Source organism: Hemibagrus wyckioides, linkage group LG27, assembly GCF_019097595.1.
Source record: "Hemibagrus wyckioides isolate EC202008001 linkage group LG27, SWU_Hwy_1.0, whole genome shotgun sequence".
Classification (NCBI taxonomy): Eukaryota; Metazoa; Chordata; class Actinopteri; order Siluriformes; family Bagridae; genus Hemibagrus; species Hemibagrus wyckioides.
The window spans coordinates 7,077,315-7,105,307 of NC_080736.1; the positions used below are offsets into that span (position 1 = coordinate 7,077,315).

At 37.7% G+C, this 27,993-nt stretch overlaps 1 protein-coding gene across 2 annotated transcripts; it reads right to left on the minus strand.

Annotated features, from left to right (window-relative positions):
• Positions 1–855: 855 nt before the first annotated feature.
• Positions 856–26,274, minus strand: pkp3b (plakophilin 3b). 2 transcript variants are annotated; one of them, XM_058381344.1, is made up of 13 exons: positions 25,866–26,273; positions 16,603–16,691; positions 14,726–15,336; positions 14,284–14,407; positions 12,627–12,831; positions 11,428–11,602; positions 10,358–10,475; positions 9,924–10,088; positions 9,656–9,838; positions 7,969–8,122; positions 7,018–7,213; positions 5,292–5,379; positions 856–2,735 (listed from the first exon to the last, which is right to left on the minus strand). In XM_058381344.1, exons 1-13 carry the CDS (start codon positions 26,026–26,028, stop codon positions 2,697–2,699), a joined length of 2,310 nt encoding a protein of 769 aa, XP_058237327.1. In that variant the 5' UTR covers positions 26,029–26,273; the 3' UTR covers positions 856–2,696. The 2 variants fall into 2 exon arrangements, with proteins under 2 accessions (XP_058237327.1, XP_058237328.1); XM_058381345.1 differs by lacking the exons at positions 856–2,735; positions 5,292–5,379 and adding an exon at positions 5,405–5,564 and having other exon boundaries at positions 25,866–26,274.
• Positions 26,275–27,993: the final 1,719 nt, after the last annotated feature.

A 27,993-nucleotide genomic window follows, 5' to 3' on the forward strand; every position in this document is an offset into this window, starting at 1 on the left:
ATAATGACATTTTTCTGGGACAATATATTTCGATTTAGACTTGAAACATACTCAGCCAAATACACACCATATACCCATAAAAACTGCCTTGTTGACTGCAGAAGCATGTTTTCACTTTATAAGAAGCTTAAATATTGCATTGTAATATTTGTTCTCTTTTAAGTAAAATAAACATGTTCTTTGAAGCTGCTACAGGCTTTTAATAAAAGAAGCAAAAACAATGGATAGACCACCAACCGGGGTCATCCGGTCACTTTTCGCCTGTAAAACTTGCATTCAGCTTCTGTTTGGACGTGGCTTTTTAGAGAACACTTAGGGAGGCTATTTTATATATTTTTTTCATAATTAATCTTGACTTTCATAAATAATTTTGATATAATTGTTCTTTTCTCCTGCAATAGAAAGGCATCTTATCCCACCTTGCCTACTGTGTTCACAGTATAAGTGCTAGAGCTGGACTTTATTTATTCATTTGTTTCATAAAGTTTGGTTTTATAATCCAGTAGACCAAGTTTTAATTTCTCTTTCTAAACTATTTCAAGTAACGTCACAAAGTTTCTTCAAATGGAGCCACTTGAAACCAATCTCAAGCATCTCCGCTTTAACCTTGTCTATAATCTGTGGTGACCCATTGCGTTTTAATGTGAATTCAGAGTAAAGAAAATTGGATATATTTACCAATGCATCTTGTAAACTAAATGTTATTTGAACCTGTTATTAAAGCCCAGAGCAGCTATTTTAAGGAGCTCAAGACTCCGAGGTAATTTTCCCTTTCACTGAACCCTACTTCTTTCGTTTTTGTGATGTAGAAGAATTTTTCCCAGTAAATTCTTTAAAAATGAAGAACACGGCCAGTTCTGAAAAAAAGTTAGTGAGTTTATTGCAATTTAGATTCATAGTATTACACTCTTTGCCATCCATTTATCTCACTATTTTCCACAATGTAACTCCCTTTTTGCCTTTCTGTTTCTACCCCTCGTTGTCCCTCATTCTCTCTCAATGGCCTGCACAGTGAGAAGATAATAATAAGCATTTGAGATAAGGTCAAGCCAAGCCTCAAGGTCAGCATTTTTGGCTGAAGACCACCAGCTTCCTGACATCTGTTTTTGATCTGTTCCTTTTACATTTCTCAATCTTCTGTTATTTACCACCAGTTTTTCCAAAACACCCCTTTCATACAGCTATTACCATTTGCACCCATACAGCAGACAGACTGTGAGGAGGGCAATCTGTCTAGTCACTGCCTAGTGAGAGAAATGTGTATCCTGTTAACCTTTAAATCCTCCCATGTGTTTGGAAAATATCACCCGGAACAATGTGCTCCTGATACGCAGACTGATGCCAGAGAGAGAGCGTGAGAGAGACACACTTTTTTAAAGTTAAAACATGAAATGATGGACATGCTAAAACAATTTTAGTAACACTAACAAAAGTAAACATTATTACCAGGACTAATGTAGTGCGGATTCATTTGTTCAGTTATCTTTATATGAGATGATTACGATGTTAATTATAGATGTCTGAAAACAACAGGGTAATTTTTTTAAAATAATGGGCAACGTGACGCCAAATCTTTGGTTAATGTGTTAAGATGAACGTCAAAGTCGAGGTACCGTTGCCGCCTCTCATATAACACTTCATTTCGGTATTTAAGTCAATCTATTCTGTTACACTAATAGTAATTTGTTACTGTAACCGGAAACCCTTCACTGACAAAAATAAAAGAACACTCAAATCTTGTAGATTAATAAACTTTAAACATCAACCAGCAAAGCTTGCAGCTTGAGTGATACAGAAAAAGCAACAGCAATAAATCAAGCATTAGGAGCAAATAAACTTGATTTAAGATACCCTTTCTTTTGTTTTAAATCCAAGTGCATGACTGTACTAGGCACCACATCCTTCTTCTTCTCCTTTTTTTTGTTTTTTTTTTTAACTCTGCTAAGCACCTCAGCATGCTTGGAAGAAAATGTTAGTCATGTGGCCAAAGGTTTAACAAAGGAGATCTAGAGTGTAAGCTTAACATAAAATCCCGTCCCCATTAAGACACATTTGTCTCTTGAGATTCAGTCCCAGTCCAAAATGCTTGAATCTTTCTTTCTGACTCCAGGAAACAAATCTGAATTTACATTTTTTTTTTTAAAAAAAATGATAATACTATAATGATAAAAATTTGAAAATAATGTGTGAACCAAAACAATTGAAAAATGTTCATGATAGATAGCAGGGGAAAACATCTAGCATATTTTCAACACTGAGTTTGACAAATAAAAGCATTAACACACACATCCACACACACACACACACGCTCACTCACACTTAAACACACAAAGGACTACTGGACATAGAATGACAATTCTTTTCACGGGCAGTTTATATATCATGGTATATGCTTGTGCTGCTGAATTGAGTGTGCAGAAAAAGTCCAAAGTGTTCATTAGTCCTTTTATGAAATGGTGCTAATCCATTCCAGTTTTATCCCACTTCACTGGAAAAAATAAAAACAAGTCGCCTTCCCAGAAATCCACAGCAATCAAACTCGGGAGGAAGAAGGAGCTAAAACAAAAAGCACTCAAGCTCAGTCCACAGATTAGAAGCGTATCCTCAGAATGTCTTCCTTCATGCTGAGCTTGGTTATTCGTGTTAAGTTTCACAACAGGTCCAGACATTTCTCGGTATTTCTCAGGATGACTAAATCAGAACGTATCGGTGAAGTCTCTTCTCGTGAACCCCTTCTACAAAATGGAAATGGAAACAAAAAAGGAACATCAGTGAAGTACTGCTTACAGAATACATTATTTTTGTTTATTGTACATTCATACTGAATGAGTGCACAAGACTGCGAACTCTTGCTTTAAAATAATGATAAAACCAAGACATTTGGCTGATTTTCATTTATCATCATATTAAGATATTAAGAATGATATGATCAAATAGATATTTCAGAATAAGACATATACTATGTGTATATTAATACAGAGCTTATTACACTTATTATGCCTTATGACTTATTATTGGATTTGGCCAATTCAAAATTTTTTTTATTTATTGTATTGTACTTTTTATTTACAAGTTTAAAGGTTGTCCATTGTTAGTATGTCTCTTTCTTAACACTAGAATCTTTTAGATTTTTCTTCAGCTCTGTGAAAGTTCAGTGTTATGTGTTGTAGGTCTTGCTATAGCTGTTTTTATGATCCCAATGACAACTGACTGTTCACAGCCAACTCCCAGAGTTTTCATCCAACTTTTTCATGCTCTAAATACAACTTGACGCATTGTTTTTTTTGCCTTAATAAGGCACTTTCGAATAAATTATCTAAAGCATTTCAAAAGGACTGCAAAAGTTTGGACTTTTGCAACTTTACATGATGAAATTTTAACAGCATCCACGCCAAATCTTAAATGAAGTGAGAACAAACAAACAAAAAAAAGTGTAACAGGAATAAAACATGGCATAAAATCATCCTTAAGATTATCTGCCACACCCAGTGTAATCCCTGTAGAACTGGAGTTTGATATTATACAAGCTTGTGAGAGGTGCTGTCTATTGTTCAACTTGGAAGACTACAACTGCCTCAGCGCTAACAGAACTGGGTGAAACAATGCTTTCTGCATTCCTGTCACATTCCACACACTGCACTTATCTGACCATAAGCCGTAATGAGTGTAGTGTTACTCTGAAACAGTGCCATTACAGCGTCTGAAAGCACAGCGCCTTTTGGAAGCACAAATTTGAGCTTATTATTCCGGTCACATGAAGCATGAAAATACAGTTCCTTTGAATCGGTACTTCCAACTTCTCAAAAAAAAGGGCAGGTTTGTTCATTCAGTAAGCAATAAAACGCGTGGAATGTGCTGTTGTGTAAAAATAATCAACGGTGTGGTAGTGATTAAACGTGAAGCAGAGTTTCCACTCTAAAACATATTATTTTCCTAAAACAGCACCATGTTTTACTCTTATTTATTTATTTATTTATAAATAATTATTTGTTTGTTTGTTTGCTTATTTATTTATTTAAGAATGACATACTTTTGATCTGTTTTTAGTTACGTTTAATGTTGTGGAAAATTATTTAGTCTGTTATCAAGTTATATCAGCTAGAAACATTTGTTTCCTCACCAACCTCTCCTTTTACACCCGAAGAAGTTAATCAGACCAAAGAAATGCAGCTTGTCATATTACAGCACACTGCAAAGCATCACATCATCGTGAAAAATTTCACGATACCAAATGTTTTTAATCCAACATGTGGAGCGTCTTCCAAACAAATCCCTGTGTTTCTATTACTGTTACCATAGAAACGATAACATACTATAATTTCTTTTTCTTTTGCAGCCAAACTACTGTCAGAGCTGCTGTTATAACGACAACGCAGTAGAATAATATGCATTCAAAAATACAAAATATGCTAAACTGAAATACAAATGTACCGGGTTCGATTCCCGGGCAGGGTGCTAACCCAGCCACTGAAGAGTTAACTCTCAGTACCGGTCCCAAGCCCGGATTAAATGGGAGGGTTGAGTCAGGAAGGGCATCCGACGTAAAAAACTGTGCCAAATCGAAACTTGCGGACCAAATGACCCGCTGTGGCGACCCCAAACTGGGAGCAGCCGAAAGAACAACAACGTATTATAAATAAATTAAGCTTCAATAAATTAAGCTGGAACCTTTCAATGTGTCCAAATCCTTAGAAGTATGTGCCTAAAACTGCCTCTTAGTTTGTGCTGTGCATTTTTAGAGGATATTGTAAAACGTTAATTAGTAACAGGTTTCCGGTGAATGAACCTCATGTAACTCTGGAAAAGATCAACAAGACTTGCAGGATGAGCAGTGAAGCAAAATAAACAACACCTGTGCAACAGCAATATGACCATGTCCAGCAATACTGTCAGTATCTCTTAATGCACTGCCTGTTCTGTGGTTTCCACAGACATGCTGTATGTTAAAAAAATCTTTGCTACTGCATGGTTTAGTTTTAATAATTCGGCAACTCTGAAACTGTAACATCTGTGAGATAATGAGGAGGAGCTTCCAGGCCCTCAACCAGGAAAACACACTTTTCTGCATTTCTGCAACACCATATAACCTCAACCAAATTTAGCATATGTTGCATTAAATTTGTAATATAAATATAAATAAATATATGTTATATATATTTTCTCTTCCTGCTTCTATAGATAAATTCTATTTCTATGACACGCACCGTCCGAAAAAGCATTTAACCCTGCACGTCATACTGTGCATGGTTATGAATGTAAAATTTTCATTTGGATTTGAATATCAGTCTCACCTGCTTGTAGTCTTTATGCAGCTTGTTGTACTGAAACATGTTACACAGCACTGTAGAGGCGGCCTTAGCTGCTTTCACCTTCCCTGGGCTGAGACACAGAAGGCAGTTCGAAACATGAGAACCACCCACTGGACAATACACAGGACAATTTTGCTAAATAATGAATAAGCCATACAACACGACAGCGCAGGAGTAGGAGTGGAGGAGATCGGCTTGAACAGAGGACATTTTTGTGTCCTGAAGGCATTTGCATCACGGTTGATTGCTTAAAGACTGCAAAGAAAACACGAGGGACATGAACAGCTTGGCTTTCGTTATGCTATGGACTCTCAGTTTACTGTCATACTCTTTGATTAAACATCATAACCTGGAACATCAGTGACTCCTTTATGCAATAGGATCCTGCTGGGTTTAAAATCACACAGTGAAGTAGAAATCTTTGAGAATTCAAGCCAATTTTAAAACTTACATTTTGCACCCAGGTCCCAATTGGATGCAGTGCTTTAAGTGGATGTCACTGAAGTAATCATGAATGCTTTTTCTTCAAAATTTTAAGTTAATTCTCGATGTAATTGGTACTGCGCTAGCATTTTTTTGGATGTCACAATTAGCAGGTAATGGTGTTGACCTGGTTTTAAAGAAACCTCTACAATTCTACTGCTCACAACAGGAGCATGGCCTGATACCTAACACTAGCATTAACGCAAAAAGAAAAGAGCAAAAATAATCCTTTCCAACTTCTTCTTTTTTTCCACTGCATATAAAACTGTTTATAAATATTTTTTACAGGTCAAATCTGCTTTTAAAGCTTGTTTTGCTGGTTTCTTGCTTGCAACCAATAAACATTATGCTGGTCATACCGGTGACCAGTTATGCTATTTTAAGCTGTTTTTTTCCCTCAGCAGGATTGGTAAGCACTCTGTTTACATCTGTCTTGCTTATGTCTATGCCATTTTTATACAAAAAGTAACATTACAAAAGACTAATCAGCATTTTTTTTTAGTTCTACAGAGATAGCAACGTTACTTGACAGGGGTTATAACTCTTAACAAATTAAACATGGCGTAAAAAACATCACACAAATTTTGTTTTGTCATAAACGGGGAATAAAATGCTCGAAAAGCTGTGGATATAAATTGGTAGCTAGTTAGAATGTTTACTAGCCCCATTAATATTACACTTAGTATTAGTTAGTTAGTTATTCATTTGTTAGTTATTTATTATAAATTTTCAGTTCATTACAACATGTACAATTTTCTAAATTGAAGTTACATATTTAAAGTAAAACACTTTCCCTCACTATGTTATGTTGTTTGGCCCATAACAGAGAAAACTGACAAAACATCAGCTCATTATCTGGGCCAAACAACCAGTCCAGAACTAACCTAATTCTAGGGTTTAGTTTTTCCTTTTTTTAGTGCCTGCCTATTTTCAACTCGGTCACTTTTCAGACCGGTCATTTCACACCAACTGTAGGCTACGTCATCACATTTGGCTCAAATTACTATAGCGTCCACATGGTGAATATAAACTGTATAGAAACTTGAAGTTTATACATCAAGCTACAAAAAGAGGCCAATTTTACCTACAATTGAGCAAGTTTTAATTTTTGTAGTTTTGTACATAATAAAATTTAACACTTGCTCACCAGAAGATAACATTAACCTTATTAATTTAATTTTAATCCAGATCTGTTCGGAAAGCCAGACTAGTTTATCTTCGCTACCTGTTGTCATGAGACGTCTTGATTCCAACCAGTTTGGGCACTCCGTCAAAGTAAGTCACATCTCTTGCAGCCACTGAACTTGCCATGACCAGGTTATTGAGAATGCCACAGATGTTGACCACCACATCGCTAGATGGCTCTTTCTGATGGCCATCACTAGGCAGCTTGGGCACCAGGACATTCACCACTTTTGTAGCTACAGTAAGAGAAAGGGGAAAATATCATGTTAGGTCAGTGACAGATGAGAAAGAAATTCCACTGGTAAACTAGAGGAGTAGAACAGAATGAATGGGGAAGCAATAAACTGCAGCCAAAAAAGAAAGCATGGGTGGAGACACCCAACAAGTATGAGGCAAGTGGGACCTTGGGAAACAGAAAACAGAATTAAGGCATGATAAGGCAGAGAGACGTTGTGTAGAGATTTTGATATATCGCTGGAGTTTCGTGGAAGAAGTTCTCGTTATGTTTAATTAAGAACGTGAAAGGGCAGGATTTAATTGTTGATTTAATTTGATGAGGTGGCTCTGAGGCTTGTGCAATTCAGACTTTCCAGCATATGGTTTTGAGTATAAAAAAAGAAAGTGAAAAGAAAAAAAGAAGCCAGTTTGGCTGTTTAAGCACAGAATTGTGAAACAAGCACATTGCAGAACTCTGAGTAAAAACCCCAAAACTTTTTTTTCCCTCATCCACAAAGAAAAAAACAGGAAAGTATGAGAGAGAGAAAGAGAGAGAGAGGACATGGAGAGTGGGAGGCTGGTCAAAAAGGAACAAGTCATGGAGAATGGTTTTGTAGGTTATTTCCGGTGTGTAATGTGTAGGAGCTAGTTTTACAACGACATTTTATGATCTCTGTGAATATCTATGTTGCAAGCAAGTGAAACTGAGCCAAGCAAAATCACAGATCTTAATCTCCACAGAAATTTAGCACATTCGCTGGTGCCTGGCACTTACCCATATCTGCCTTGTCCTTGGAGTGCCGGGACAGATTCCTCAACAGACCGGTGAGAGACCTCAGCTCAGCTTCGGTCGGGGTTCTCAACTGATCCAGAATCACAGGTAGCATTCTCTCCTGTTCCAGAGCTACACGACTCAACACTGATGCCCACTGAGAGACAGAGACATAGATTGAGAGATAAGAGACAAATTCAGGAAGAGAGATGATTCCTATGTTTGGAATAATTAGGGTGCCCTTCTCAGAATAGGAAGATAAACAAAATGATGAAAGCAGAACTAGAGATAAGAAGTGAAAAAAAAAATGACAAGCTGGGATAAGCCATGGAAATGACGGAAATGTGTTTTGGTTTGTGGGAAAAAATAGATAATACTTGCTCTTTGTCCAGTTTCAGGCACAAAGATTCCCTCAATAAAATCATGTCAATTCTGTCAGTTCTCAGAAGTTATTGAGACTTTCTTTTGTATAACATTATCCAGATGTTTTGAAGACGTCACTTATAAACATCCTGTCATGGAAAATCTGAAGTATTCTATATTATTAAAAATCTAATATTAAAATAGTATGCATATGTAATGCTAAATGTATTCACAAAACTTCCACTACATAAAAATTAACTACTATTTTACGACAATTACGCAAAATAAAACAAACAAAGAAGAACTTGATGTTGACGAAAGACGTCAGAAGAGACTGGACAGATTCGTTTGAGCTAAAAGAACGACTGTGATAACTCATATAAAATCCCTTTACAACTGTGATAAGCAGAAAAGCATCTCAGGAGCGGTATTTTTAGTTGTATGCCATGCTGATGTCACAGTATCACATTGGCTCAATGGGTAACGGTCAGTTTTTGATTTTAGTGTTTAAAAGCGGAAGAATAAGCACATTATTTCTCACTCACCATTACCAGTAATATTAATGAGAAATACAAGCATCCGAAGTGCAATGTTGCAACACAATGCAGCTTTGATGAGCTGCAGAAGAGACATGGTTCAGCTTGTTAATGACAAGAACAGCGGCATTGTTGGTGGTATTACAATGAAATTCGAAGCTTTGTAAGCTGATCTGTTTAAGCAGAACTGAGAATGCTGAGAGGTGAGGGAGCTGAACAAACTAAGGGAATGAACTGCTGCTGCACCACTCTATTTATTTAGAGATGAAGCAAGAACTGATTCCCATTGGTGTCACCATCAGCTGGTAATTGAGCACCACAGTGTGAAATATAGGACACTGTTAACCAAAGTTTTGTTCAGTCTGCTCCAATTACGAGTCAACTCAGGAGTTAACTGATCTGCATGTTTGATTTTGGCAAAGCTTTACACCAGATGTCCTTCTTATTTGTAGCCAGGTTTTGGACAGATATTGAGAGTGCACTGACTTGCCAGGCCACAGAGGCTGGCTTGGTTTCCTGCCTGGAAATTGAACCTGGGCCACTGCATCAAGAGCAGGAGATCCTAGTCACTAGACTACCAGGGATGCTAAAGTAAACTAAATAACTAAATGGTCAACTCAGATATTCATAACATAACTCTTGGATGCCACTGAAGGTCACATGTTAATTATAAAAACTAATAAATATGTTAGAATAGAGTGTTAAGTAGAACCAAGGAAGTGCAGAAATGAAGTCTCAGCAATTAGAAAATATTTCACAGATTGTGGGTATGCTGAAGAGTGATGTCTGACCCGGCCATCCCCTGCTGTGATGTTCTGTAAGGCTCCAGCTGCAGCTTCCCGGGTAGCATTGTTCATCTCGCAGTTTTGCAGCACTTGGTTATACAACCCAACTATCTGAGGATGCCAAAGCCACTCAGCCCCCTTTGGTACTCGAGCTACCTCAGACAATGTGGACAGCTCGTGGTTCCTCTTCTGCAAGACAGAAACAACAACGATTTGGAAAAATTTGAAATAAAGCATTAAAGTACTTTTCTTTTCACAAATGCACGTCACTCACATCCTTTGTCTTCTTGCTCTGTGGTGTGAAGCAGCCGATGGGGTCTCTGCGATGTATTTCCTGAGCTCGTGTCCGACCCTCTAGACGCTGCTGCACTGATGTGGGGATCTCAGCGTACAGCTGGAAAGACAGGTTTCTCAGGACGCACACACAGTTCTCTACACCCTGCATCATAGGAAGAAACACAGAGAAAATATATATGAAATGCCTTGACTTTATTATTGACAATGAATCAACTTTATTTTTTTTAAACAAATTTTACATTTTTTTGTACAATCCCTTAAGTTTATTTTATTACTTGAGTCTGATATCCTATCGTTCTTCTCATTAAGTCACATTTAAAATAATATTCTTGCGAGATATTCATTTTCTTAGAGATTGTAACTCAAGCACATTCAAATATTTTGTAATACACTCTAATTCTCAGAGCTGACCTTGTCCTCAGCCTTGCCCTCCTGCAGAGAGCTCTGTATGTATCCTATGAGAGAGTCAACAAGGCCACGAGTGTCTCTCATCTGCTGCCTGGTCCTCCCATTCACCGAGCTCAGGTTTCTACAGGGAAGGATGGAAGAATATAGGATACTGTATATGTAATGCATACAGTAAATGCTTTGGCTTTGCACAGAGGCACAGAGGTGGTTGGGTTTTACAAGAAATGCATCGCTGATAACTTACTGTATTTGAATAGAACTCAGTTTGATTATGCATGCATGCATATGCAGATGCACATGGATCTTTTAAATATTGCCTATAGCCTTTGCATGTGGGTCTTGTAAACATTTACACACAAACACAACCACCCACCAATACACACACACACACACACACACACAGACACAAAGTGCTTTATCAGCTGTGCAGGCAAAGTGCTCTGAGTGTTTGAGGTGTGGATCTCCTGTTCCTCTGTAAACTTGATGCACCACATCTAAAACTGTTAGACTTCAGTTGGATTCTTCTTCGGGTTTATATAACATGGAACCCAAAAAGTGTAGGCAAAATGTCTACTGCAAAAATATTTCAATTTGGCATTCTTTTCAAATTTCACATATTCAGCATAGCAACTTAAGTTACAAATAGAATTTATCAAAAATATGTACATGACTTTCAGAAGTCCCAATTTTGCTTTATTGACAGCTGGTATGGACTCCACAGACCTAATTACCCATGTTAGAGGACTGAATGAAATCTATAATCTGAATTACTTCCTTACAATGTAGAATTAGCCTGTAATCACCTTTAAAACAATTGGGACTTTATGCACTATGATATTAACTTGCAGTTTTTTAAGTGAACTGTCAAAAAAATATCCATCCATCCATCCATCCATCCATTGTCTATACCCGCTTTATTCCTAATTAGGGTCACGGGGGTCTGCTGGAGCCTATCCCAGCGCACATTGGGTGAAAGACAGGGGTACACCCTGGACAGGTCGTCAAAAAAATATATATACCCGATATCAGGAGGATGCAAACCACTGTACTGTAAATTGTGTTTGTGTGTGTACCTAAGACAGCCTGTAGTGTTGTAGAATATGTCCGTTTCAGACTGGCTTTGCTGGATAACTGCACACTCTCCACCTCCTGAGAGAGGAATCAGCACTCGCTCTGTCAGCTCAGCTAGACTCTCCCTCGCCAACTTCTCCTTCAAACTGTCCTTAGACGACAAGTTCCACAAAATACCTATAGAGAAAAATCCCATATTGAAGAACTACACCTGCACATTACATTTATTTAAAACATCAATAGTGTACTGTAACTTTGCTGTATTCTTGCAAAATCCACTTGTATTCATGGTAAGTTTTATGGCAATAAATAGAAAATTCACATATAACACATAACTGACTGAGCCAAAAAATATTGCTAAATCACCTGGCAACCGAGAACAGAGAAGCAAAGAATTTCTTGCCCTGTTTGAGTGTGTGGGTGGAAAAAGGGGGGGTTATACAGGCACAAAGCAGACCTATGGGAGGGAAACGTCCACAGTCCCTCAGGACATTAAAGCTGGAACAAGTCCAAAGAACGGTCTGACCATTTGCAATCTCTGCCTTTCTTTCTAACTGGGTGTCTCTGACCTCTACGTTTCACAGGATACACTCAGTGCTCTACTTGCAGCAAGTTCACCTGTGCTTATTGCCAAAACTAAAAATAAATCACTCTACCTACTTAGTTATTAGAACTTTTTCAGTACACCGTTTTTTTGTGTACTGTTTTTTCCGTACACAAGTATTTTCACCGTACACAAGTATTTCAGCTTGTTCTCAATTTGAGTGCTTTGAATAGTAGCCAGTAGCTGCACTATGCCGATTTGTCAGAAGTGATCAGGGAGGAATGTATCAGGAAGGAAGTTTTAGTTGTTAGAGCTGATCCTCCCACTAGCACTGAAAGCATAAGTGAAAATTCTGCTTGACAGAAATCCTTACCACTTAGCAAGTTCAAATATTGTTAATATAGTTACATCGTCTAGAATTTCCTACTACGAGACTACATTAAACCGAATATGATTATCAAATCTAATTCTAGATATTAGTTGCTAATATTATACTCTAAAAAAGCTAAATTATCTTCCAATAGAATAAGAGCATGTTAAGACTGAAATCAGTATTAGCGTCTAAAAACAAACTAACAAAAATAAAGTAATGTTTGCCCATATTCACGATATTTTCCAAAATGTAGGGTTTTTTATTCGATGTACTGTATGTTATACCTGTAACGTTCTTGCGAAGTTCATCATCCTGCTCTCTCAATGCAGAAACCAGTTTGCTGATACCGCCGGCCTCGATCAGCGCTGCTTTGTTTTCCATGTTCTCGTAAATGAGGTTGCGTGTGGCTCCTGTAGCGTACCGTTGCACTTCCTGGTTCTCACTGCTGTATAGCTGCACCAGTGCAGGGATCCCCTTCAGATTTCGTACCTTTGAATGTGTACAAGTATAGAAAAATGCTTTAATTGATGGTTTTTGTATATTGCACTTCAAAATTCCTGGTTTGTCACTGTCGGACACATGCAGTGAAGCGCAGCCTAACGTGGCAAATGTAGTGCCAAACATCTGCAGCTTCAGAGATGAAAGGAAAAGTTTTGGCCAGTTTTTGCTATCATGTGTTCTCAGGCACAAAATGTTTTCCACCCCAAGGGCCTCTGGATTACGACTGCAGACACGCGGAAAGCATTCCATGCATTTGGTTTGAATGTGAAGCTGAACAATAGAACATATGCTTTAAAAATAATTCTCGGAAGGAAGGGCTTTAAGGTTAAGAAGAAAAAAAATCTTCATATTTAATAATATTTAAAGCTTTACAATTAAAATATTTACTCATAATGATGTTTTTCTCATTAAAAATTAGATTTCTATTTAGATTAGATATCATACCTGGGAGGAAATCAGATTTTTTGTTTTTAAAGGGGCAATCATTATTTTTCATTTCAACTAAAAATGAAAAATATTTTGGAAATGATGTAGAAATGATTGAAAACAATAGTTTTTTAAAAGCAATTGTCAAAACAAGTGTATAGTATTTTGAAAAATTTCCTTTAGGGAATTTGGAGTATCTGAAATATTTGTTTGTATTTGGATTAGGCTCTTGTCAATAATTTTATATAACACCTTTTTGCACAGAGGTTGCATGTTTATAGATTTTTAACTTGGCTTTCAAGCAGCTGAGTGTACAAGTGTGCCTGGAAGTGATGACATGACATTCCTTGCTAATGATAACTCTAGTTTGCATGCTAACTCTAGCTGAATTGGAAATAAGGGTGGACTCAACGGGTAAAAAATGCATTCAAATTTTATTCGACACCACCCTTTTTTATCCTTTAGAGGCCTACCTACTGTACCGTTACTGTTTAGTGAGAGAGATGCACTTTCAGGCCCATGAAACCAAAGAAAATGGGCCAACAATGAGCACCATTGTGTCTAATACAGATCAATTCCTTTTACTTTTACACAACTGGAGAAAGAGCTAGGTTTGTCCCGCTGCCTGCTGCTTTCGGTACAGGATTCTCAGAGATGTCTTGAGTGATCATTTACACATTTAACCATAAAACAAAAACTGCTATTAAACTACTATTAAAACATTCTAATGAGAATAGTTTTGTGTTAGAACTCTCTTGAACAGTCTAGTTGCCTGAGTGTCATGTAATATTTATTGTGTTTAATATACATTTAGTTTTAATCATTCTGATGAAAAGTGCCATTCCGAGTCTCTCACTAGCTGATTTTGGAATGGAATATGATTTAATGTACAAAAGCTGTATTGTAGCTCTAAAAAGGGAAATTAATATAAATATAGATAATGTTTATCTTAGGAAAATGTATCTATTGGTTTACAGATAACACCTGAATGTTGCATAATAAAGATTTGTTTACCAGGTCCTTGGCTTCATTGCTATGGTAACACTGATGCTGAATGTAGGCGGCTCCAAGCATTTGCATGGCAACATCTGCTGAGCTGAGATAGCTGACTGCAGTTGTCATGTCCAGGCTGTGGATTCTGACCATGGGACAAACACAGGAAGAGCAGGAAAGACATCATGGAAAAGGTCATGAGTAAATCATCAGCACAGATCAGTCCAGTTTCCAGTATTCCATTATTTTAACGGTCAAGGGCCAAGCAGCTTACTACATCACAACAACATGAATGGAAAAGCTATATAGCTTTTACTTGAACCGTTTGACCAAAAAATTAAGCCAACTTCTGGCATAAAAAATACCCAAGAGAATACTGAATGCTTTCTTTGTTGGCAATATATCATTAATATATATTATGATATATTCTGATTGGATTAAGCTAGAAGCTGTAGGGCCTCACCCTCCAGAAATATCCCTGCCACTGGTCAATGCATCAGACACATCCACCCCTCTGCCGACACTCTTCAAGCTGTGCATTGATCCTGTTCTCCTTATCATACCAGGATACTGCCCTCCGGCCATCATAGTGCTGCCCCCAGCCTGCTGCCACTGAATAGTGCTGTTGCCCATCCTCTGGTGCGGCATCTGCCGGTTATTCATGCGCATTAGGGTGCGATGGGCTGGGCCTTTGGAAGAATACTGAGGAGCAAGCTCTGCCTCCTTCCATCCTCTGCCACCAGCATCTTGCACCAGCGTACCACTGAGACTCCGTCTCATAGGTGACACACTGGACAACGGGCTATGGCCATAGTAGGAGCGCTGATCCGAGGATGTCATACCCTCCTGAGTTACCCAGTTGCCACTGGGAGAAGGCTGCCCTTGCAATACTTCCTGCTCCACTCGATTTACCTGGCCAATATGATGCCCTTCATTGTAGGTGTCATCATAATATTTGTATGGGTTGCCCACAACAGCAGGCACAGGGGTACCAATGCTGACCTTGCGCTGCGTGCCCATTTCCACAGCTGAGCGTGAGCTGAACCCTCCGCTAACCTGATGCAGTCGTGGGTTCTAGAGCAAGAGACATGATAAGACCATAAATAATGAGTTAGACAAGAAATACTCCTGAGAATTTCAAAACTAATCTCTATCTACAACATCTGTAGCACATATGTGATTACAAAATTCAAGAAATTCCCGGCAATGAGAAAAATTCAGACTACATGTTCATTTGAAACATATTCACATAATAACCCTTAAGATACAAATAAGCTTGTAAGTTAATTCCTAAAGGAGTTAAATACTAACTCTTGTTGAATATTATAATGAAATTCTTAGTAAATAAAGATCTAAATCATTAAATAGTAGTGACTTTAAAAGATCTTAGACTTTTCTCATTACTGGGAAACATGTCATAATTGTTATGCAAAGTAATCAAGCATATAGCATCCATAAACATTAAATGAAAAATCCTTTAATATGCCAAAGAAAAACAAATAAACGATTTAAAAGTCATGCTTGTGCATTCCTATTGTTTAAAAGACATTAGGACACATACATACCACACATACCTTGTAACTATGCTCTAAATACGATACACTAGTATGTCTATTTCATAACTTTAGATTTATAAAAATAAAACTCGTGAGTGGAGAAAACGTTTGCAGTCTTAGTTTTGTTTCTGATTTATATTGCAATAGCACACACTTGGCACATTTCCTGCATTTTTTGCTATCACAGCTTTTTCTTGGCCATTCAACTCATGAGATCATGGATTGGGAATGTTCCAAATGGTCCCTGAGCACTACATGTGTAGCGGCTGTACTTCACCTTCTAAACGTGGCTTTGGTAGAAGAACGTCAAATACTACACCAGCGTGTGGCAGAGGTGTAGTCACATAATGTGTCACTGCGGAGCTTGTCACGAGGCTAACAAATGCTTATTTGTAAATTAAACTTTTACCCTATGACGTGATTGAACAGCAGTTGAGGTTGCTTCTCAGACCTTTATTTTTTAATAGAATTAAAATGATCTGGAGAGTCTCTGCTATACATTTCTTTCTTAGCCCTACATTGTGACCTTTTTAAAAGGTCAGTAGTGACACATAACCTCAATTTACCCATCGACCGCAATATTTTTTTTTGTCTCTCCCACATTCTTCAACCTTTTCAGCTCTGATAAAAGAACAATACCTAAATTACAAAATTACAAAAGAAACAAGCAAATAAATAAACAGACGTTTCTTTTAGATGGTTGACTGTTTGCACTATGGTTTAATTTTTTTTTTTATTTTAAAAAGTAAAAGAGCACTTAGTGTTGATGTGATGCAATACTTACTGTTATTCTGCTGCCATTGAACATAAGTGTCTTAGAGTTGATTCCAGTCCCTTGGCTGTTGTACCTCGTCATGGATATGCCACTATACTCTAATACAGAAAAATAAAACAAAATGAATAAAATAGCTTAGAGGTTAGCACTGTTGCCTCACAGTATGAAGGTCCTGGGTTCGTATCCCGAGTTCAAACAGGCAAGGGTCTATCAATAGGTTGATTATTAATTCTAAATTGCCCAAAGGAGTGAGTGGTTGTCTGTCTATATTTGGCCCTGTGATGGACTGGTGACCTGTCCAGGGTGTACCCCTGCCTTTCACCCAATGTGTGCTGGGATAGGCTCCAGCAGATCCCCATGACTCTAATTAGGAATAAAAAATGGATGGATGAATAAAATAGCACTTCTATATTCCAAGTTGTTTTTTTGCCAAAAGAACTACAACAACTCTGAATGACACATGAACCAAAAAGACACCAAATACGCCTTAATTAATTCACTGTGGTCATTCAAACAGATCAGGTTTTCAATTTAATTCAAGCGTCTCTTATAATCCGAACCTCTCTGCTGTGAGAAGTTAATACCACACATTCACATTCTTTGTACATGACATCAGCGGTAAGACCCCAGGAAGCTAAAGGGAATTTAGTCAAGTGTTTGGATAACATCTTAACAAAAGTTCAACAGAAGAACTCATACTACAGGCAGAAGTACACTACCAGTCAAAAGTTTGGACACACCTTCTAATTCCATGGTCTTTCCTGATGTTTATTTCTTTCTACATTGTAAAACAATGCTGAAGGCGGCCGAAATACACAATAATGTCATTTGAACAGTTGATATTGAGATATGTCTGCTACTGATGCTCTGTAAAGCCTTCATAACGGCTCTAATCTGAGGTGCTGTTAATTGGTGATTTCTGAGGCTGGTCACTCTAAATGAACTTCTCCTCTGCAGCAGAGGTCAGTTTTGGTCTTGCTTTACTGGGATGGTCTTCATGTGAGCCAGTTTCATCATGGTGCCTGATGGGTTTTGCAAATGCACTCGACAATACTGTTCTTGCAAGAACTATTCCAGAACACCTGACCTTCGTGTCTTAAAATAACAACTGACTGTTTTTTGTTGTCATTACATATGGATTACTTAAGTCCATGTGTGTTATTTCATAGTTTCGAAATCTCCAGTATTGTTCTAGAATGTAGAACAAAATAAATCCCTAAACAAAAAACATTGAAATAAAAGGTGTGTCCAAACTTTTGACCGGTAGTGTATCTGAATTTTACTGAATAATTAGAATTTTTTGAATTACCTTTGGTTGCTATAATTCACTGTTAATCTGTCACTTTTTATCTCCCTTATCTCTTTGGACCACCCCTGCTCTACACACACACACACACACACGTTTTCTCTTACTCCTAATTCGACCATTAAAAAATTTCAGAGGAAACAGGAAAAGATGAAGTCAGCTATAAAGAAATGAACACCAGTTAGTTTGAGACAGTGGGAGGAGGACTACTTATCAGACTTGTTTGCTTCAAAAGCTAACCCTAACCCTAGGATTTCAGAACCAGCCAGACTGTTAAAACACTCTATAATCTGATTCGAAGCCAACCAACATACCAGGTCTTTATAAAATGTTTAAATAAAACTACAGTAAATGAAAAATTGACATACTTTTTCCAGTAATCATGAAATCACACATAAAAGCACTATTCTGTTTAAATTGCTTCATTTCTGATTTTCACTTTTCATTACTGCTTGTCTATATATTAGCATATGGATTTGATTTTGTCTTTTTATTTCTTTGCAATAATTAAATGACAAGTATGCCAATCTTCATCTGAATCATATTAAAAATGTCAGAAGAATTCCGAATAACAGTCTGTGGTAGAACCTGCCAACATAAGAGAGCTTATAAACGAATGCAGAAATTATACATATACATATATATATATATACATATATATATATATTCGTGTTAATTTCGTCTTAATACTGGGATGGCAGGTCTGTTGGGTTTAAACAAAAATGAAAGAAAATTTTGTGACAGCTATATGCTTTAAAAAATGTCTGCACTTAAAAAGAGCCTGAAATACCTTAACCAAAAAATCCCCAAATTTTTATGGTCTAAAGTGTAAATTATGCATACAGTAACAAAATGCATCAATAAAAAAACATCCAGATTTTTGTCTTAATTTAATGGCTTGACACTGGTAAGCTGAGGACTGGGAAAAGACCTGTGCCTACTATAGCCTTAGATTCTATTCTTGGCTGACAGGACTAGAGCCTGAAGTTGTTTTTCTGCTATTTAATCCCAGCTGCCTCAAAATTTGGCATGTTTTGTGTTCTGAAATACTTTTCCAGCATGGTTTTGTAGTCCCTGTATAATTCCCGTCAGCTCGATCCTGTCTGGCCATCCTCCTCTGATCTCTCAACAAGCAGTTCCTATTCAAGTGGCTGTATATGAATTGCATAGGTAGTAAATAACATAATTCTTCTATTTATTGTTTTTCAAGACAAATCGCCAGCTAAAGAAACATACTAACTAATGTTTATTTCATTTAAATAATAAAAAATTATACACTACATGATTGCAACTGTTTCTTGTTTTGTCAAAGTAGGTTAAATAAGACTGGCTTTCTTTCATAATCATGACATAAAATATAAAATCATAATTACATGTTATTTGAGAAATGAGCATAGAGAAGGAGTTCACAAGCCTTTAATCACAAACGCGTTAGTGTGTGGTCCTTTTTTCAACATATACAGCAATGATGAATAAATTACGGATGCCTAGCTAGACATACAAAAACAGCTCCCTTTTTTCGTCCGACAGTGTAGACAATTCGGCACTGGTGGTCTTGCTGAGAAGGTTTTGGAGTTGTTTTTTTCCTTTTAAGAAATCAGAGTTTGGCTTTCTGTGTGCTGCAATTGCAGCTCATCAAGCTTGCCAAAAGTGTGAAGTTAACTCTAATCTAAAAATCCTTCTACATTTCTCACCCCCCCCAAAAAAATGAACAAAACTATTTTAGGTAAACATTGTCATGCTTTATTAATGTTGTCTTAACAGCTATATTTCAAGATTTTATTTCCCCCCAGAGACCTACACGGTGAGTCAACCAAAAATCCCCAAAAAGCTCCAAATAAGTGTTTGAGGGGAATGTGTAGAGAGAAATACTTATTTTTCATTTTTGTGGATATGTTCTTGTTTATAGTTGGGTTCGTACTGAAGCTGTAACATAACTGTAAGTATCAGAGTTTGATAATACTTATTGTACTGATTCTGTAATGCTAAAAATAAAATTTCATCTCTATATTGCTTTAACTATCAAAGAGCATTCAGCAGAAGAACAGTAGGACCGGTATGAGCAGTAGCTCACCTTGACACAAATAAAATGAAGGAGTTACTGAAAGATATTTACTTTCTTATTAAATGATAAACCCTCAGGACAAGGAGTTTCTTGAGAGTCTAATCAGAGCTTTCTACTGATATCTGGACATCTGGTCTTCTTCAAAATGCCTTTGCGTGACCAGGGCACAAAGATCTGACGCTTACAAGCTGCTTGCCTCCTCTGTGTTCCCAGCTTTTCATTCTAGAAATTTTCAAGCAGAATGTGGGAGTGTGTTGGTCACGTCCTTTCTTAAACTGATCTGGAAAAGTTCAGATACAAAGCCTCAGCTGAGCTAAAGTCATATGGTGATGTTGCAATATAGGTATTTAAAACAGTTTCAATTGCTTACTAGTTGATTCTAACAATGTTTTACACTCTAATCTGTTAGACCTGATAGCTGTTTCTGGGCATCCACAGACTTAATTTCTATCAAACTCCCCCTTCATCTCAGTAACATTGCATCCTTAGTCCTTTTGTTCATGAAACGGAAATTCCTTACTGTAATTTCAAAAGAAGCGATCAATATGAGCCTAGCTGTATTCATGAGCAACGCAATAAGGGAGGCTATTGTCTGGCAGCTGTCCTGCTAAAGCTGGGAATGCAATCATAAATCCTACTGACAGCTAAATAATGAAGCGGATGCAATTTTTCCGAGCATCGTCTTAAAGTAACAGTAGCCTGAGAAATATTAAGGAGTATTACACCAAACCCTGCTTATATCTGTCAGCTTTATCACAAAATGTTTACTCGGAGACTTGACGAAGTTCATCACTGCACAGCTTCCCACTCAATCAGCAGTCTAAAAACAGCAGTGGGTTACTGATAACACATCCCGAATAACAAGACAGGAATGTCTCCAACACAGGAGTCATTGATTCAAGAGGAGTGACCAGTGAACAGGTCATGCTGAGACTGTCTGATACAGAGTCTGGCTAAAGGTTCAGTCAAAATACGAGAGCTACTCAAAGCAACACTACTGTTTTCAATCTTACATCCATCTACTGTGTCTGTAGTGTATGTGGAATTATCTCAAGCAAGAATTTACCTGAACTGAGAAAAGAAACAGAAAACCTACTTACCAAAAATAAAAAAATCGTCTAAGAGCAGTTGCTGAATTACAAATGAACAAAGCTTCTTATGTTTATTTATTAAGCATTTGTGTTTGTGTACCTTGAGCTATAGCATAAAATCATAAAATTTCAAATGCAAGAAAAGTAGTTCTTCTTCTTTATGTTCAGGACTGCCTTGTATGTAGCTGTCATGGATTCTACCTTTTCCATTGCCATTTCCTTAGAAACAAACTCTCATGTGTTCATGTGTTGTTTTCTGGTCTAGTCCCATCTTCAAACCCATTGTGTCTTTGCTTTATCATGCATTATTAATATGCATATGATACAGATTATCATCACTTGTAAGTCAAGCAAGGCTCATTTTCAGCCTTTTCTAGTTTCCTGATTTTCTGGATTTGATCAGTTTCCATGTTACATTTCTGACATAGATTATACCTACCTAACTCTGCCTGCCTCACCCCACACTATGATTTTTGTAAACGCCCAGACAAAGCTCCTATCAAGTTTACACACTTGCATCCTGTCTCATGCTGCCTATACCAGGTCTCTGCTATATAACGCTTATCCTTTTCCTGGTCTTGTCTTGCCCAGGAGTTGAGGAAATGTATTCATTACCCTAAGTATAGCTCTCTAGTCCTTTGTTCCTTGGTATCTTTGTTATTCTTATATCTGGACAATAAAAGGAGTGTGTGTTGTTGACGCACAACATGCATGTTAAAAATTCTTATGTTTTACTTATTCTCATGCCTGTTCATTCTGCAGACATATAAAGACACTGAGTAACTAACTTCATAATTTTATACCTTCATAACATTTTGTGAATTGCCAACCTCTTGTATTACAGGGCAGGATGGAAAGCCACTTGTTCTGGAGCTGTATGATGTACACTGGTCAGTGCTCAAACTGAATAAGCATCAAAGCTCTAAATGCAGCATGATGCCAGTAGAGATGTAACTCCTGCTGACTAGTCATTATCCTTTCTTTGATGGTGTGTGGTCACTAAGGAAACAAACACAGCTGCAGAGCCTCCTCTAAAGAAACAGGGAATAGGCTTAGGCCCCAGAACTAGAAGAATGCCTTGATAACATTGAAAAGAAGATGAGGTGGCAGCAGGCATGAGCCAATTGCAATAGTGGAGGAAAGCGAGTATAATATACAAATAGTACAATATGGTTCAAGCATACGTCTTCTTCTAGCCAACTGGAAACATCTTTTTTTACAGTTTCTTCCCCTGTGACTTCAGGACCATCAACTTATAAACTTTAATAAAACCAGTAAACTTTGCCTAATGACCTTAAAGTTTGCAAACAAGACCTATTAAACACATATACCGCCTGACTGTAAAGCACACAGTTGCGGAAGTGTAATGACTCATAATTGCACCCATATCATCTGCTGTCTCCCAGACAAGGAAGGGTCCCTTGACTTGAGAGTGTGGTTCCTCTCAAGGTTTCCTCTGCATCTTGTCTTAGCAAGTATTTCCTCTTCCTCTGCTGCCTCTGGCTTGCTCATTTAAGGATCTAAATTTAAAGCTGTATCCATATTTCAGTGAAGCTACTTGTTTAAGAATGTCCACTGCTAAAAGAGCTATGTAAATAAAAATGTGAATAATGAAGTTGACTTGAACTGTATTCATGGATACGCATATCTTAGACATTGGTTCTGTTCCAAAATAATGTTCTTCCTTAAAGCAATCTATCATAAGGTTATATTCTACTTTACTGTCATTCTATTTCATGTCTTACTTCATCACTCAACAACAGCTCAAACAAAAACTGAAAGGCACACCACCGTCCAGAAACATCTGCATCGGATTTAAATATTTTCATTAGTGCAGGGTCATGTATTGAGCATCTTCAGCACACTGAAGCTATGTAGGATTTAATTCAAACAGGCTGGGCTCTAAGATCTAGACCTCACTTGTCATACAGGCTAAAGAAGCTCTGAATGCAAATCCATGACATGCAGCCGAATTAAAAAGAGCTGCCACACTGGTTCGCTAAGTATACAATGCAGTGTGGGTTTTATAACACGTGGCACAGTTGTTCCTTGAGTTTGAGATAATTCCCAAAAATTCAGGCCTCATGGGAACGTAAATTCTACAGGCACCAACGAGAGACATCGCAGTGGAGTTTAGTAGTTCACTGGGGCCACAGATGAGGAGATAACATAGCATGCCATTGCCAAAGTCTAACACTAGTTAAGTGTTAAACACTAGTACTTGGATAGGTCTTTGGTGCACAGACCCATAATGAACTAAATCTTGACCTCATTTGACAAACAGTACTTGATTAATTCACCTTTATAACTCAAAAGGTAGCGCATTATATAATAAAACACATCTATTCCATCAACAGGACTGTTCCTACAAAATTGGGTTTCTGAAAACACAGCTACGGATGGCCAGAATTACGCAGGACACAATATAGGCCAGGTTTGTGCTATATCAGGACACGATAGCTCATACTGAATGTCCTGAGACATCTCAACATTGTTTCTGAATACTTTACAGCACTTAAAAGTTTAATCAGCGACCACCAATAAGCACATAGTCTGTAGGGTCGATTCTTTTCATATCCAGAGTTCTGATTTCCTAATAGTCTAATTGTAATTTATCTATTAGGAATCTAGAATCCCTATCTAGTTGTGTTCACAGACTGGAAACCAGTTATTGGTACATAATTGGCAAGGACACAAGCAGAAAGGAAAGAAAACTACCTCAGAACGAAAACAGCATGACACCTCCACCATGGCCTTCACACAAGAACAGTTACACACACATCCTTTGAAAGGATGAATTTTACAAATTTAGATCTGGCCCAACTGCCCATAAACTTTCATTATAAGGGAATTTCCAGTCAGCAGTTTTCTGTTCCTTCCTTGGGACAGGGAAATGAGTCAAAATTCTTGTCTGGGAAAATTATGACATTTACTTTCAATATAAAAGCAGGATAATTCTTTAGAACATGTTTATGAACTATTTTTTCCAATGAACAAATTATTCTCTATGCTCCAAGGAACATACCAAATTTATCATGGCACATAAAGCTTTGGTCTAATGTATTTGCTTACATAAATGTAAATCTTTGGCAAACACTTATCACAAGGTTTTGTCTTTCACAGTAGTAGGTGAAGGCGTAAACACGATAATGTTAACACTGGAGCTTCATTAAAGGCTCAGAAATGACACATGACCTAATTTCCATGCCTATAGTGAGCCAAGAAGAGGTAAATGATACCTTGCACTCACACACACACACACACACACACACAACTCTCTAGCCAAATACTACCAAAACACAATAGTCTGGTGTGACCCATTTTCAACATTTTGCATTTGTAAAGCAACATAATCACACCTGCGTCTTTCACACACACACGCACACACACCAGAATGATTTTTATTTCTTTTTAGTTTCTAATCCTGAGGACAAAAGTGATCAGACAGTATCCACTGAAAGTCTTAAATGGAGGAAAGAAAGTCTTTATGCAGTTGTAAAGTAAGTCTTTAAAGTCTTAAATGCAGGGCTTCTGAGGTAAAAGGAAACTGCAAAATGTTGCCCTTTAGTGAAGCTTTGCGGCTTTTCATAGTGACATAAAAAGATCTACATAAAACGAGATAACAATTTTCCCACAGGATTTTCCATAATCACAGTCGGTTGCCTGGACATCCAGCATCTGACAAAACTGTGACTATCAGCGTGACAGTGCCATTCTGAGTTCCTGAATATTAGGAACCCTGTCTTAAGACAAGCCCTGTGAAAAGCCTTCTGAGTTTTAGGGGAAAAAATGGCTGTGGTTTTAATAACAGAAGCCAAAATAATGTCATATCTGTTAGCCAGTGTGACTAATTCATTAATTGTGGGATATGCAAAAAAACCCCACAATATACAGGGAAATTTTGTCAAACTACTAGGGAAGTTTTTTTTTTTTTTTTGCAATTTTTGCATTTTCTCTCCATTCTGTTCGCTCCATTTTTAAACTCAAGCAGATCTCAATTGCGTGTAGCTTTTCAACATGTCCTTTTGTCTCTGCAGGCTTTTTCCAAATATTTGAACAGCAAACCATGAACCCTGTGATACAATAACAATGCTGAAGGCTATGGAGGGTGTAGAGGCTTATTGTGTGTATTTAGAGATGGGTAGAGGCACTGCCTGTGTGTACTGATAACAGAACTGTAATTCCCATCAGCTAGGTTAATTAACCTTATTGCTGGCTTTTGCGTAATAGTAACCAAAATGTAAAAAACTGTACCACTGTATTTGTTATTATAAGCAATAACATCATAATAGGATACAGTGAACTGATCCAGAGAACAGAAACCCCACAACTGGGCAGCAGGACCTCTAGGTGAATGCCATGTTACAGAAGGGTCACATGAACTTCACATGGGATTAATCACCCAGTGAAACTGAAATGTGTTGTTGGACACTTTATATTAGTTTAGGTCCTAGTTTTCACATGTGATAGTTCAGATGACCTTTTATTTTAACATGCATATCACATTTACTTGTTTCACGTTCATCACGTTTCCATTTTTCAGATGGTTTGCTCACATGAATAATTATTAGTTTTACATGTCACCACACACTTTGCATGACGTCACACGTGCTGTAGCTACTAACGGAGTACGCACGTGCAATTTCAGGGCATCGCATATTGCATTGCACCTTTCCAACCTCCTCCCATCCACCTCACAATATCACATAATTAAGGAAGAATCGTGAAAAGTGAAATCTATGTTATATATGTTAAGAAATAACTAGACAAAGTTGTCTCGTGCAGGTTCTTGCTGTTCCGCGCGCCTCACCTGTTGACGCTTTTTCCGCGAGCCTTTGTTGGACCTGCTGCTGCACGCGCTTCTCCCTGGACTGCCGGTCCGCGGTGAGGTCTCGGTCATTCGGTACGGCGTATGTGCTCACGGCTGTGTGTGGCTGCAAAGCCGAGAAAAACAGACCCTCACTGGTGCTCATCCCGAATTTAACGCACAGTCCAATATACCAGTGACCGAAAACGAAATAAAACAAACGGGGGGAAAAAAATCCAAACTTTCCAAGGAAATCGTATCCGTGCCAGAAAAAGTGGTTCGAGATTAAATAGAGCTTCAATAAAGTCTAGCGACCGCTTCCGAAATACACAGGCAATTCAGGTCTATTACTTGACTCCTGTGTCGCCGTTCCACAGAGTAGTCTCCTCTTTCTCTTGTTCGGGTTGCCAGATTGATTCATTTGCACGCTACTGATCACGCATTAAACCCCACCCCAACCTTACTTAGTCCATCCCATACCCCAGCGCTTGTATTTTCAAACGAAACACTACGAGTCCAGCACAAACTAAACATCCTTACACATAAAAATCATTATATACTTTGTAAAATCTGGCAACCCTGTCTAATGAGCCCCCACGCAGCAGTCCACCGGGACAAAAAAGAACTATGTGGATGCGGGTGGTGTTAAATGGATGGATGGACAGGGAATTAAAGAAATGGCGGAATGGATTTCAGTGCAAATCTTCCTCCAAAGCGTCAGTTCAACCTCGACTTTAATTATGCAGTTAGAATAGTCAGGAACGGAAAGAGTGCGTTAGTATGCACCACCTTAGAAACACAGTAAAAAAAAAAAGAAAAGAAAAGAAATTAGAGAACTTCTGTAGTTTGATGGAGAGTTAAATGTTCTAATGAAACGTTTACTGGAAGCCTATGAAAGAGTTTCCTCAAAGAGTCATGTTTTTCTTAGTTATCTGCTTGCTTCTTCTCCAGTTTCTCTGTTTAGTTTCTCTTTTCTTTGTTTCTAAGGTGGCTCCCTTATCAACAGGGGTGAGAAGAGGAGAAACTTAGTTATACCCACTCAAAAATACATTACATCATCCCTCCCTTCTCCTCATTATAAATCTCAGAAGATGATGGGGGTGTGGGAGAGCAGTTATTCTCTAGGACGAGGAATGAAACCAGGCGCAAACCAATCTGAGTATGGAGTTGAGGAAACCAGGCAGTCAGTGCTGGAGGTTGCTGAACATCAAGATTTTGAAGAAGACATCTCTCTAAAATGGTGCGGAGCAGTTTGACTTCATGTGGAGCTTTCCTGGTATAATTACATGTTTGTGTGCTTCTACATTAGCAGCCTTACATTAGACAAGATTTGTTTGATCTGTGTTTTTTCCCCTTTTGCATTTCTCCCAGTTTGAAAGGAGAACTAAGAAGCCTTTGTTCCTTAAATAAAACTAAAGCCCTGTACTGACTGCTCAGTCTGATACGCCCAGCCCATAAATGTGACAAGTTACCATGTTGGTCAGCATCCACTGTTTCTTACAAAAGCCTCCCTGTGATTCACAGTCCTGAGAATCTTTTTAAAGGTTTCTTCCTCCTTTGAGTTCACTTCAGGGTAACGCTTATAGCTGAAGATAAATCTTCACAACACAGCATTTTTCAAACCCCAACATGAATTTTAGAACATGAGACCAGTGAATTTCATGACACATCAGTGAATAGAAGGGTTAAATATGTGAAAGAAAAATCAAGCATTTTTGTAACCTCTTTCATTCCATCTGTAATGCATGAATCATTACCTGAAACAGTTTCAACCTATTCCCCACTAGTGACGAAAGAATAAAAAGTTGTCAGGGAGATTGTTGCCTGAATCTCCGTCCTTAGACTTTTATTATGGCTAAGTCTCAAGTAAACAAGTTGCAACTCTGTTCTTTTTTTCTATCAGCATTGGTACATTTTCAGAATTAGCCTTGTTTTTGTTTGCTTCAACTTTACCACATAACGCAAATGTTTAGGTCTAAAATCTAATAAATAAATGAAATCACAGCCTATTTTATCCAAATTTATCTGCATATTATAATCGCTTCTTATTGTATTACTGCTTTAAAACCATATTATATAGACTATAAGGCTAACAATGAACCTTCCCAAACTGTTGGGACTATTGTATCTT